We start from the raw sequence: 14,624 nt of genomic DNA on the forward strand, positions 1-14,624 counted from the left end.
AGTGCAAAAATTATATTGTAGCAAACAAGCAAATTTTCTTCTTTTCATGTACATACTTACATGACCCACCTTCGCCATGAGACCACAGTGCCTGAGTTCTAATAAGTTCATTGCCTGCTCTCCACCTACCCTGATACAACAAGCAAGCTGATTTGAGTCTTAACTGAATAGGCATATAAGGACCAGGGTATCTTTATATTCCCCAGAGAGTCCATGGGCTCACCAGCCTCAAAGGTACTCAAAATTTGATTGAATATAGCTGTGGAAAATGCCACCCCTAGTAGAAGGGAAACTACATTCGCTTGAAATAAATGAGACTCATAGTCATCTGTCTGTGTTTCTTCTGGCTGGCAGTATATTCTGTATACATAGTTCAGTTGCTGGATAAGTTCTGTAATTAACAGGAAGTGTATATTTACTGCGTGGGTGTCAGGATTGTTGTGTTCAAGCAACGTAGAAAGTTCTGGTTATGGAACACATCCTTGTGGGATTTTAAGAATCAAAGCAATGACCTTGAACTGGTCTATCTATTAAATGGGAAGGCAATGGCCCGGTTAAAATACCAGTTTGATTTGTTTTCCCTGATTTCTGATGCTGAAAAGGAATTTCTTCACATCTTAGAGCTTGTATCACAGGCATAAAAAATTTCAGTGGTCCAACTTGCGTGTTACAAATATCCAGGTCATTACAGTTAGTATTCTACTTGGTAAATTAGAGAGTACTCTCCTAAACTAGATCAGCCACAGATTGTTACAGACACTTTTTGTTGTTGGATTTTCCTATATTCAGTGCACAGTCCAAAAATTTGCAGATTGCTTATTGTTTACCTAACATAAAATTATGTGAGAAAGGGTGTTATGAAGTCTGAGGGTCTTTTACTGAGGAGATAAAGGTGCATCTTTATGCGAGAAAAAGCAAATTGAATCCTAAGACTTTTCCATGGTTCATGTCTAGTTGTTCTGTATTAATTCTTAGATGAACCCTCAGAAGCCATCACAAGGAAGGTGAAATGTATGCAAGTAGAGAATCCTGAATTTGCTACTGTTACAACAAATTGTGAGGACGGTACCTGTTGTACCATCTTTGGAGATGGGACATCTATTATAGCAAAGCCACAGGGAACATATCAGGTGGGAATTATTTTTAGTTTGTGACAGTGAAATGTATCTTTTTGTTCCAACTTCACTGCCATCAGTGTCTCTTAGCTTGACTGTTTTAACTCCCTTCTCTATAGCCTTCACAAATCCTGTGATTTCATCTATTTTATACTCTGCCAATGTTTAGATAGTAGAGGTCCCAGTCGACTGGAAGCTGGCAAATGTCCCAGTTTTCGAGAAGGGTAAAAAGGAAGACCCTGGTAATTACAGGTCTGTCAGTCTCACTCAGCCTGCTAAAATTATGGAGAAGGGTATTCTGGGAGATATTGGAAAACACTTGAGAGACAATTCAGTCATCGGTCATAGCCAGCACAGGTTCACGAGGAGAAAGTCCTGCTTAACTAACTTAATTTCCTTTTATGACAATGTAACCCATCTAGTTGACCAAGGGAAGTCAGTAGATGTGGGGGTTTTTTTAATCTTAACAAAGCTTTTGATACTGTCTCTCACAGTATCCTTCTGCACAAAATGTCCAGCACACAGCTAGACAAGTCCACGTAATACATTGGGTGAGCAATTGGCTGACGTGTCAGGCTTAAAAAGTTACCGTAAATGGGGTTACATCAGGCTGGCAGCCCATCACCAGTGGGATTGCCCAGGGCTCAATTTTAGAGGCAGTGCTCTTTAATGTTTTTATAAATTATCCAAACACAGGAATTCAATGTACATTAAATAAGCTTGATGATGATACTAAGCTAAGAGGAGCTGTGGAATTCCTCGAGGGTAGAGAGGCTAACATCAGCCTAACTCCTGGACCTCATCTTCCTTCTGTCTCTCCCTCCAGTCCCTCAAAACTGGATGATTCAGTAGTAAAGGTCTGAGAACTCTCCTCTTGATTTGCATCTGTCCTACGTTTTCCTCTAAACTGAAGATTTCGCCTTTCAGGACTGAACCTCCTCTCTTCTTACTGTGATAGGTTCTACCCATCAAGACTGGCTCTCTTTTCATTGATGAAGATTGCTCAGCAGTTTATACCCATGAAGATTTCATCTGCAAGAAAGAAGAGAAACAAGCAGGGAGATATGTTATGAAACACACTTCCAGCACTATTTGTGAGATGATGGATCATAAGGGAAATCTTTTCAAGGTAAAATATGTGAAGGAAACAATTTTCTGCATTTTAAGTAGTTTTATCTTATAAACATCTCTCAAAGTCAGCTTGTAGCCTTGTAGTACTTATTCTTAAAGTAGCCTAGCTAGCCAGAAGGAAGAGCTCCTGATTCTGAAATGTTCTTAAGGATGTGATGGGTTTCCCTTTTTTTTATTATTTCTCGCTTTGTGACATTCTTAGAATCTTCTATTGTTGCAATTGTAAGCATTACCATTTTCCCAGATTCCTGTGAAACAGCACTAAGGTTCCACTGGACATATGCATTATAATACAGTTTTTAACCTAGTTTCCTAGGTTGAAGAAACAGTGCTTATATAAATCTATACTACCTGTCACTCTCTCCCTAACAAATTTTGAACTAGTCAACAGAGGGGTAGAAATTTCAAAGACAGCAAGTTCCTACAAAGTCAATGCAGTTCACAGCAGCACAGGACTTGCTTGGCATCATTATCAGCACATCCTGGTTTTTCTCAGCTGATACTTCCAGAACAAAGAAAGAAGGCTGAGGATGCTGTGGGGCAGTTGAAGGTATTGTGGGAGCAGTGATCACAGGGGATATGGAGGGGCATAGTAAAAAAAGGTGAGATTAATGGTTGGTAGGGATGGCAACCAGGCACAGATGTAATAGGATTGGTTCTTCCTCTGTCCTAGTCACACCTGAGACTACAGCAAAATGGTCGTGGACTGAGTGTGTCAGATTCAGTTCGTAGACCGCCCTTTGAATCACCCTGGTTTAAACTGTATCGTCCAAGGCATCTGTCCTTCAACTAATTATACTGAGGCATTATTATACATTGTGTGCATATGTTAATAGCACGTAAGTCAATAATCACAAGAAGGAAATATATAATATGTATCTATATCTCTCCATATATCAACATGTATATAGATGTATATATATTTATACATACATATATACACCAGGTATATATAGGTGAGTAGAGAAATATATATAATGCATATATATATATCATTTATATCTCTTTGTATGTCAACATGTATATAAATGTGTGTGTATATAGGGGTATATATTATACATACATTCACCTGGATACCTATATATATATATACACACCCCTATATATATACTTATGTAATATAGACACATATATATAATTATCTGTGTATGTAAGTGTATATACATAGGTACATATGTATCTCACAGAGGTACTTCAGCACATGTCTGAATATACAGTTACTGGCCTTGACCACCAAGGGAGTATTTTTGAAGTTGCCTATTGATGCCTGCTGATATATATGTTGAAGATTGAATGTAAGCATGGGTGGCCCCATTTGACAACTAACAATGCTTGAGCATTTGTTACATATCAGCATGTGATATTAGCATTTATGATATGTTGTGTCTTTCTAGGAATGTTTGTTTTGCTTTTTTCACTATCTTTTTAGTTTTCTTCTTTATTTCTTTTTCCTGTGAACTCCAGGTTGCTCAGCCTGAAATGTTTTTTCTGTCTCTTTCACTGGGCTAGGTTCAGTGGCAAGTTACTGTTTTAAATGTATCATGTAACATAAGTCATTTTATGTAATTTCTATTATAGGTCATGGCTGATGGCAGCACATCTGTGTGTGTTCCTAGCATTGGCTCTGATGACAAGGAAGACAGAAGTTCAGCATCAGCACTCCCAGAAGTTAACAAACCCATCACTCAGGATGAGCAAGTCCCCAGGTAAACTGCAATGGGTTCGTAGGTTTACACCTTCTTTCTTCACTATACTATATTTGTACAGGGTTTGTAGATTTGTGCTTTCGTTGTTCAGTACTCTGTATTTGCACATTTGATGTCATCATCTTGGAGTTCTATTTTCTTGTCGAGTCATCACAGTATTTTTTCATTTTTGTCATCTACCCCATCTACTGGTGCATTTACCCCATGCACCAGTACAGGTTGGGGGCTGACCTCCTGGAGAGCAGCTCTGTGGAGAGGGACCTGGGAGTCCTGGTGGACAACAGGATGACCATGAGCCAGCAATGTGCCCTGGCGGCCAAGAAGGCGAATGGCATCCTGGGGTGCATCAAGAAGAGTGTGGCCAGCAGGTCGAGGGAGGTCATCCTCCCCCTCTACTCTGCCCTGGTGAGACCGCATCTGGAGTACTGTGTCCAGTTCTGGGCTCCCCAGTTCAAGAAGGACAGGGAACTGTCCTTTGCTGGAGAGGGTCCAGCAAAGGGCAACGAAGATGATTAGGGGATTGGAACATCTCTCCTATGGAGAAAGGCTTAGGGACTTGGGTCTCTTTAGTCTAGAGAAAAGAAGATCGAGGGGGGATCTTATTAATACTTACAAATACTTAATGGGAGGATGCCAGGGGGATGGGAGCAGTCTTTTTTCAGTGGTGCCCAGTGATAGGACGAGGGGTAATGGGCATAAACTTGAACATAGGAAGTTCCATCTTAACATGAGAAGGAACTTCTTTACTTTGAGGGTAGTGGAGCACTGGAACAGGCTGCCCAGAGAGGTGGTGGAGTCTCCCACTCTGGAGACATTCAAAACCCGCCTGGACGCTGTCCTGTGTAACGTGCTGTAGGTGACCCTGCTCTGGCAGGGGGGTTGGACTAGATGATCTCCAGAGGTCCCTTCCAACCCTAACAATTCTGTGAATTCTGTGAATCTAGAAAAAAATGCAATTTGAAAGCCATTGGTTTTGATCTGTGTGGTGGGTTGACCTTGGCCAACTGCCAAACGCCCACCCAGCCACTCTCTCCCTGTCCTGAACAGGACAGAGAAAGAAAATAAGATGCAAAAGGTCGTGGGTCAAAATAAAGACAGGGAGATCACTTTCCAATTATCATCCCAGGCAAAACAGACTTAACTTGGGGAAAATTAATTTAATTTATTGCTGATTAAAATAGACTTAGATGGTGAGAAACGAAGACTAAAAGTAAAACACCTTCCCCCAACCCCTCTTTTTCTCAAGCTCAACATCACTGCCTCATTCCTGACTCCCCTACCTTCTCCTCACCCCAGGAGTGCAGGGGATGGGAGGTTGCAATCAGTCCATAACAGCTGCTCCTCCTCCTCACACTTCTCTGCTGCTCCTTCCTCCTCACACTTTTCCCCTGCTCTATCGTGCCTCCTGTCCATGGGCTGCATAAACCTGCGCCAGTATGGGCCGTCCGTGAGCTGCAGTTCCTTCAGGAAACATCCATCTGCACTGCCTTGGTCCTGTCCCCAAGCTGCAGGGGAATACCTGTTCCACCATAGTCTCCTCCACAGGCTGCGGGGGAATATCTGCTCTGGCACCAGGAGCAGCTCCTCCTCCTTCTCTGACCTCGGTGTCTGCAGGGCTGATTCTCAAAAATTTTCCCTCACTCATCCCTGCCTGTGTGGCATTTTGCCCTTTCTTACACATACTTTCCCTGAGGGGCTCAGCTGTGTCCTGCGGAGGATCTGTTGGAGCCGGCTGGGACTGTCTGTGTCCAGCACAGGGCAGCCCTGACCTCTCCTCACAGGGGCTGCCCTGCAGACCCCTGCTGCCAACACCTTGCCTCCTATACCCAATACAATCCAATGTTTGTGGCTGGCTGTGTAGGTTCTTCATCATCTATGCTGATGGTTCTGGAACTGAGCTCCTGCAGAGCAGGGATGTACACAAGTATCTTGCCGAAGCCCATAGTGATCCTGCTGCTGCTGTCTTGCAGGAACCTGTACAAGAACATCCAGGTAAGGAAATTTTATTTCTTTTCTGTCAAACTAATAACAGAAATATTACAGAGGTGGAGTCAGAAGTTTCAAAACTCTTGTTTGGACAGGAAATTTGAAAACATTTTTCTCCACGTAGAGAGGCACACACACTTCTGACAGCAAAGCATGGGGAAGAAGGAGCTTGCAGAAAACTCTGCGAAGGGATAAGTGAACAAACAACTGGCATATCTTTATCTGCTGTCAGACATGCAAACAAAAGCAGTTACCAAACACATAGATTCTCTGTGTATTTACCATCAAAAAATATTGAATATATAACAGTCTTCATTAATCATATAGCTCTGTTTATCAATGAAGACAATGATACTCTGATGTTGACCCTTAGTCTGACTGTTGGAAAAGATCAACAGATGTTATTAAGAAGCTGGAAAAATATGACTGAAGTAGCGGATACCAGTAGTACATGGCACCAACCACCTCATAGTAACAATACAAGAAGTTACATCCTGAAATGATTGGTTATCGTTGGAACCTTAGTCGGAGATACTGTGTTTCTATAAAATACACTGTGGTGTAACAGGTAGATCCTAAGAAAATAAACATATCTTTAAAAAAACAGGAATGTGTTTTTCCGTCAAGTCCCTCTGGATATGGGGGAATGATAAGAATAGTCCGCTTCAAGTCATAAAGCACTAAGACGTTCTTCTCAAAGATTTATATAATAACCATGGGGAGCAGCTTTCCTACCTACTATTTTTATCAGGTTTTGCACATTTTTAAATTCTGCTTCTATTCACAATAATGACCAGGTGCCCATTGTATAAACCGAATGAAATAATTTTGCCATGGGAAAAGGAAAAAAGAAAGGGAGGGAGATGGAAAGATAGGAAAGGTGGAAAGATCAGGAAGATGGAGAAGATACATACCCAGTGAAAATCCCAGTCAAGAAAACCTGCTCACAACCAGTAGTCATTTGTAAAAGCAGTACATCTTCTTTTCCAGACTTCTTACTCTGCCTTTCTCAATACTGGCTGTATTGACTTGACAAGGCTCTACATTTTGTATCATTGTGATTACCTACCTCAGTGGTCATATCCATTTTGAAGGCCACCTATCATGTAGATAATACTAGATTAAGTAGATTTTCGGGTTGGGTTTGAAAAAATATTTTGAAGAACATTAAATTTAATCAGAACAACAAAAAGAGATAATAAATCAGCCCTAATGGAATCATCTAGTGATCAGATTGTGAAGTATAAAATACAGAATTATGCACATTCTGGATATGATGTACTTGTGAGATTAGTGATCAGTAAATATGGGTCAATAGTCTGCTCTTCTTTGGGATACTCCACACATTATACAACTGAGGTGTTACCCAAGACTCATAGGCAGTCTGTTGTTAAACATGGTCTGAGTAATCTGAACTTGTCCAACTATTGCATAATCACCTCAGTGATCCAATATTATCTGTAGCCACGAGTATTGCTTTTTCACACTGAGTTTTACCAGTTGATAATAAGGTTTTTATACTTAGATAAGTATATTTCTCTGGAGGTTTGAAACACTTGTCCCTAACTTTTGGATTTGAACTGATTCTTAGCAAAATGTGTCTTTGAACCAGGTGTTTTAAGTATTACTATCCTCCGCCCTTTGGCTGAATCCTCCCCTTGGGTAATGAAGAAAGAAAGAGAGAGTATTGTTCCTCCAAATCTTCAGTCAAGTACCCGGGACACATTTTCTCCTCTTGAGGTATAATTGTTTCAAAACTGTCCTTTGCTGCTTAAGCAATAGATGTTTGTCATGGGGGCAGAAATGGAGCGCCAAACAATGTGACAATAAGTCCGGTTTATTAAGCAGGCAAAGCAAGGGGCACGCTGTGTCAGGCAGAATGTAGTCCCCTTGGGCAGCTTCTTCCACTCTCAGTAAGGTGATATAGCAATTTTAAGGGGAGTTCATCTTGCCAGATGAAGAAGTTTTGGAATAGATAAATTGTACCCAAGAATCTACTGACTTTATTGTCTAGATCTGTGATGCTATAAGGAGAGCATGTGTTTTTCAGCTGAGACACACATTGCCGATATCTGCATTTAGTCAGTAATAAAAGTAGCCTCTTGCTCTTTTTGCTTGTTCTTGTCTATGTTCAGAGGAAGATCGTGGGTCCCTCAGTCAGAACATATACTTGGAGGGGTCTCTGCATTGGATCCAAAGAGCAGACATGCTTGCCAGTACCTGTGCGAAAATGTCCTAATAAACTGCAGATTCGTCAGCTATTCCAGTATGAGCCACTCAGTGATGAACTAAGAGAAAAGCTGCAGCTTTCCCTTAAGGTATTACTATCACATTTATTCATTCTTCCAGTGAGTGTCTGAGAACAGACAAATCGGGTGACATGAATTTGCAGTATATGCCTGAGACAAAAATTCTGTTACTTTTGAAGAACAATCAGCATTTCATACGTAGACAGGTGCTCTAAGAAAAGTATTTTTCTGAAGTAGCTCAGCTGTTTTCACTCATCGCCCATGGAACCTACTTTTCTGTGCAAATGCGTGGGATCCAGACCAGTACACATCACAGAGAGTGCGCTAACAAATAGTTTGCTTTCCGTCAATATTGGTATCTATTACTTTGCTTTTACTTTGCTTAGGGTTTGTTTTCCTTCACAAAGACTTAAAAACTTAAATCTATAAAGTTGTACAAGAATTTCTAACCCACCATCATTGTACAGTTAACTTGGTGACCAGATCACTGAGACACACTCTAGTTTCGGTTATGTATTTGTTTTCATAAATCAGTACAGAACATTTCCAGGTTCGAGTCTGAGTTCTCTCACTCTTTCAACGTCTAGTAAATAGCTATGTCACCTTCTGACAAAGTGTGCGTCCATCCCTCATGAGCGACTGGTTCATAACAAGGTGCAAGCTACACCTCATGTGCAAGTGTTCTGAGATGGAATTTGAAAGTTCTGCAGCTGATCCTTGTCAGCAGGCTCATAGGTCTTGGTTTTGGTATAAAAGATCAATTTATTTAATTCACATTGTTAAGATGCTCTTAGAAGAGATTTTAGAGTTAAAATCACATTATTACTTACCAATTAGAGAATTACAAAATACATGTGTTCTATAATTTATTCATTTAACATATTTTGATGATGGCATTGCGGGCTGAATTTGAAAGCTAACAGCATGTGAAATTTGTGAAGGTAGTAGCATGTTGTTGCCAGTTAGATTTTTTTTTTTTTCACATTACGTTTCAAAGAATATATGCTTGCAATAGAAAAACATTGATAGCTGTTCAGCCCTGGCATGTTTGGGACATGCCAGTCTATCAGAATTAAATTTTACCCTTTTACAGTCTGTAAATCTACAAAAACGATTCTTTAATTTGCACACTGACCTCTCAAAGGCAACGCTATAAAAAAAAGTTTTACACCAAAATCCCAAGGTAGGTTGACCAGATCTGTTGTTGACTTTTAGAGAAAGAAGAACACTGTTTGTTACAATAGGAAGGAAGAATTGCAATTATTGGCACTGAGAAAACATACAGTAATTGTGTTAATGTGCAACAGAAATATCCTCATTGCTAATATATCAATATTTAATTAATGGATTTTTCCGGAAAACAAGTATCTTAAATCTTTAGCCAAATATTCACTTCATTGGAACTAAATCAAGATCTAAAGAAAAAGGTATTCTCCCTTTCTCCATCTCCTTTAAAATTTAAGAAGTGTAAAGGAACAAAAAAGAACTGGAACTACAAACAGATTGCTTCTGCAAACCTTGTCTATTCATAAAGCTTGGTATTGCATGTAGCTTTCTAGCAAAGTGGTGTGTTAGGACAATCTTCTGAAAGGACCTCTTTTTTCCATCCAGCTGATCTTCTAAAGCATAAAGTTTGGGAAAAGATAAGTGTTCTTTTCTGTAGCACTTAATGTGATTCTGGCAAAGTAAACATCTGTCTAAGAGCTTCAGATTTTTTTCTGAACCTAATTTTTCAACTATGATGTAAATTTCCTTTTCCCTAGTAGGAGATCAAACAGGAGGGAGATAGAGATCACAAACAATGTTTGTTAGAACAACTTTTATTCATTAAGCTGATCTTAATAATATTGATTATTATAAATAGCAGCTATTTACTCAACGCATTACTTTATTCACTCACATAGTTTACTCAAACACTGGCACACTCACTCGTACTTGTCTGGCTGGTGCAACAGTTAGGAGGCCAAACCTACCTGCCTACTCGGAAGCAGGGGTCACACTGACGCACCAGGGGCATCTAGATAGCTGTTGGATGGGGTCCAAGTCACATAGTTCATTGTAGATGTGTGCTGGTGGCCTGGTAGCGATTCAGCAGACTCTTGATGTCCTTAGTACGTTGGTTCTTGCAGATTCAATAGTAATGCTAGTCTTCAGAGTTGATTAGGCCTCAGTAAGCTTTCTCCTGCTGCCTTCTCAGCACATACTCCTCTCTTTGACCTGTTGGGTTTTTTATAAACTATTTCTCCATGCAGACCTTTAGATATCTGTATAACCCATTCACACAAATTCACAGAAGGGGCCTTTATGACATTGAGAAGAAGCGTATACATTCATTACTTCTACAAACTTTTTTCTCTATATATGTGACACTTAAGACTACTTTTGCAAAGAAAACAGCTGCATCTTGTTATTTTTCATTGTCCTACCAGCAATATATAGACAACATTTTAAAGCAGGAAAATGAGCTGGAAGAGATGAATGTAAAAGAACCAAGAACAGAAGAGGAACAGGAGAATGCTGCAAGTCTCCTTGAACTGGTTACGGTGAGAAAAAAAAACAGTTTTTAACTACTTTTTCCAACAAAACCATTGTATTGCATTAGAAGTGTCAGCCTTAAAACACATCGTTATCGGTTAATAAAATAGCAAATGTTAGGATAGCACAATGCCAGCTCTGCTGTAGTTTAATGGTAAAGCAGAGCCACACTCAGCATTGAGCTGAGTGGCACTACTGCCATTTTGGGGAAGCAATGCTCAAAACAGTTCAAGAGTTTGGCTCGGTGGAATGATACATTCCCAAACACACAGGCCAAAATTACTGAAATGTGTATATCCCCCAGCATTAGGATGAGAATGTTTCCAGTCTGTTGTCATTGCAGCTGAGAGACTTGTATTTCAACCACGGCCACCTCCACAGTGATAGTTTAAACCCTGCTTTTGGGATAATGCAAAAACAATCTGGAGGAATATTGTTACTACTGCTGAGCAGCAGGGGTTGGACTAGATGATCTCCAAAGGTCCCTTCCAACCCCTACCTACCATTCTGTGATTATATTTTTTGGAAAATGTACTCTGCTAATTTTAACAGATAATTAGAGCACAAAAAGAAAACGGAGGGGAATAGGTAATGGGCAAGGTGGGTAAACAGGGGAGGAGGAACTTGGGGTAGCAGTGAGGAAACAGTGACGTGAGTGGGAGGTGAACGGTACTTTCAAGTGACATACAAGTCTTAAAAGGAAAGTAGAGAAAAGAAGTATCTAGAAAAAAAACAGGAAGGAGCTCACAACTTTTATGGAAAGAGAAACATAGATAAGTGATCTATCAGTAACTTCATCTGCCTCTATCCTCTAGGCAGACATTTATTTGCTTTGATGAGATCCAGGTGCTGAATCTCACATGCTGCTCGGTTCCAGTGAACTTGTCTAGTGACTAATTATTGTTGATTGTCCTGGCTGCCATAAGCACATTTCCAGGTACAGACTTCACATTGAACAACTCTTTTCTGAGCAGTAGAGTCTCACTGTGGACCGGCTGTGACTCCGGAATCAGTGTCACACTACTCTCAAGTCTCGAGTGTTCCCCAGCTCTGTTACAACCTAGACTGCCGGGTCACAGGAGCTGTGGTTTCCAGTTAACTGCTCCAGGGAGAGCATAAGACTAAAGGAAAGAGCTTGGTTTAGAGTCGCTCACCCCTCAAACACTTCACTGTAACCAAACCCCAAGAGAGCTCCTCAGTAATGAAGCCTGCAAATTCCTGAACACATTTCCTGTTTGACTTCTTGTTGTGACCATGAGTTTTAGATCTGGTTCAAATCATTTGCAGAAGGATTTGAGTTCGAATATGAACTGGATTAGTTGATTTAATAAACAACAACCATATAAAATACAAAGCCATCTGTGAAGTAGGTCTTCAAGAAGGAAACAAATACCTGTTTAGACCAGGGAAATCATACTTCATTTCCTTTTTCACCACCTTGTGTTTCCTAACACGCTGAAATACCTGCAGTCTTGTAGTTGTATTCTGAGGTAACAAGATAACACTTGTTTAGGATAGAAATCCTTTGAACAGGATGCTGCTGGTGTGAGGTCTGTTTCTCACATGGTGACAGTTATTCCTCCTTCATTGCAGTCCTTCCCTAACTGGGATAACTCATTTGAAGATCTCAGTGCTAGAGGTAATAAAAATTGAATATTTGTCTTTTAAAATTGTAAAATACCATAGGAAATTATAAAATACTGTAGTATTATTTTTAAAGAAGGAATATAAAGGTGAATTCATCTGTGTGCTATGTACATGCTTTTGTCTCTTCTATTCCAAGTATGATATTCACAGGTAATTAGAACTTGTTAGCATCAGTAATTGACTGTCTCTAAAAACCACTTCCTGTGTTTAGGCATGTGCGTTTGTCAGGTATAAGAACTATGACACCACTCAGTTTTATACAAGTATCAACATTTCAGACAAGTTTTCAAAGCAACTGGATAAGTCCTGGTTGTTTATTACATTTGAAAATCTGATCTGAAATGATCGTGTTTTTTGGTTACATCAACCTTGCCTGAGGGAAAATATGGAACAGTGTATTAGTTTTCCCTTGTGAATTTCTGTTTAAATTTTCATAAGATACTTGTTAACATATATTAATGTTTTCAATAGATACAAATGAAAATTAAGAGTTTTTTTAAAAAACCCATAAGCCTTTACCACAGAAAAATCCATAGTATTCAATCCCATATTTTTCTGCCCTTTCTACCTTGTCAAGACTATTTTCATTAATAAAAACCATACTATGCAATGTAAATGGAAACTGCTGCAACAAATGCTTGCTACACAGTTTCCCGACTTAGAAAACATAATTAAAATGGAGGGGTACTTGTAACATACCATTATTAATAAAGAAGACAGTGTGAAGGAGAAGCTCTTTAAGACAGGCAAAAATAGAAGAAGTGGGAAAATAAAAGTATATGTTATGGTGAAAAAGCTGACACACAAAAAACCCCTAGTTTTTAAGTTTGCAGTTACATAATTCCTGAAACAGTCAGAGACATTGTCATAATCAAATAGGATCATATCTCTCAAATGCTCAAACCTCCTAAGTTTTGCCACAGAAGTTTCTTTTCAACCGAGGAAACTTCTTTGGACTCACAGTTAAGGTAGAAGGCATGAAGGAAGCAACACATTTTATAGAAGATGTCAGAGGGCAGGGAAAGCCCCAAAGCTGGTCATGATCTTAAATATGGAAAGATTGGCTTTTCTCCATTTCACATATTGGAGTAGTAGTTCCTTCCATGAGAATGTTGGTTATGGCTCCTTCACAGCCACAATTAAGTACAACCTAAGTAAGTTAAAAGTAATAAATTTCCCCCGAAGCCCACATTATTTTCTTCAGCTGGAGATCTATCTGGTTGCTCCCCAGCGAGAAAATGGCTAAATATCAGCAACTTTTCCTGTTCACGGGTATTTGATTTGTATCTTGAAAGCACATAAAGATATTTCAGGAAATGCAGGGTAGGGGTATAAATGTAATCTGCTTCTGGTTCTTTCTACCTGGAATTGAATTAATTTCCTATCATTGTTCTGAACTTGGTTTTGGAATGAAGTTCTCTCTTCCTCTTCCCTCACACTAATAAAGAATCTGGAGGTCTTCATCAAGGGACAGAAAGGTGCATTAAAAATATATCCTTCTTTGTTTATTATTCATTACACTTAGCAGAACATGTACCTTCAATAATACTCTTTACCTCACAGCTCACATAACTGAGCTGTATGAACAGGCAGTGGCTTCTCAGCAGCAGTGTCACACAGAGAAGACAATCACTACCCAAAGAGAGGACAAACAACAGAGGTTCAGGTAGGACAGACAAATGAGAACTGATGCAAATATAAATAACACAAAGGATGGAACGAAGCACACAGGCAAGGCAATAATGTATTTTACTGACTGTCATTAAGGACCAGGACCCAGATCTCTAGATACATGTAGCAATGTTTTACTAGCTTTTCCTATGATTTTTTTTTCCCCTCTATGCCTCTCTTTCTTATCTCAAAGATAATTTAAAATTTGTTGGAAAATGATTTTCAGGGTTTCTTTGATTGAATAATATAATAAAAATGCAGATATGAGCAAACAATTTTGCTGCAAACCATACAAGTCAGGAGTCACCTGAGACGTTAATATAACTGTCATAGAACATTTTCTTTCCAGGGTTATCTTGTAAATATTTTTGTGCTTATAAAACATTATGCTAGTTTTCTCATTTTAACTGCTTTTTTCTTCCCTGATGATTCAGCCCAGAAGGAGTAACACCAGTGTCCAAGTGGCAGAGCAGACTAGAAGAGCACAGGTAATAGTATTAGTAGGACAAAAAGTTAATGATTTTAAGAGCTAACTTAAGCCTGGTTTTGGTAAGACTGATACTGATTTCACCACAATTTGGGTA

At 39.5% G+C, this 14,624-nt stretch overlaps 1 protein-coding gene across 1 annotated transcript in view; it reads left to right on the plus strand.

Moving 5' to 3' along the window:
- Nucleotides 1–14,624, plus strand: part of SPAG17 (sperm associated antigen 17) — a 284,919-nt gene that overhangs the window by 255,442 nt on the left and 14,853 nt on the right. Inside the window, exons 29-38 of the mRNA XM_009879926.1 lie at nt 976–1,130; nt 2,074–2,244; nt 3,825–3,952; nt 5,814–5,944; nt 7,551–7,678; nt 8,074–8,256; nt 10,617–10,730; nt 12,316–12,361; nt 13,933–14,035; nt 14,475–14,528. Of these exons, the coding sequence (XP_009878228.1) occupies nt 976–1,130; nt 2,074–2,244; nt 3,825–3,952; nt 5,814–5,944; nt 7,551–7,678; nt 8,074–8,256; nt 10,617–10,730; nt 12,316–12,361; nt 13,933–14,035; nt 14,475–14,528 (1,213 nt within the window). The remainder of the gene's footprint in view (nt 1–975; nt 1,131–2,073; nt 2,245–3,824; nt 3,953–5,813; nt 5,945–7,550; nt 7,679–8,073; nt 8,257–10,616; nt 10,731–12,315; nt 12,362–13,932; nt 14,036–14,474; nt 14,529–14,624) is intronic.

The sequence above is a fragment of the Charadrius vociferus genome, unplaced genomic scaffold (genome assembly GCF_000708025.1).
Source record: "Charadrius vociferus isolate BGI_N301 unplaced genomic scaffold, ASM70802v2 scaffold162, whole genome shotgun sequence".
In the NCBI taxonomy this organism is placed as follows: Eukaryota; Metazoa; Chordata; class Aves; order Charadriiformes; family Charadriidae; genus Charadrius; species Charadrius vociferus.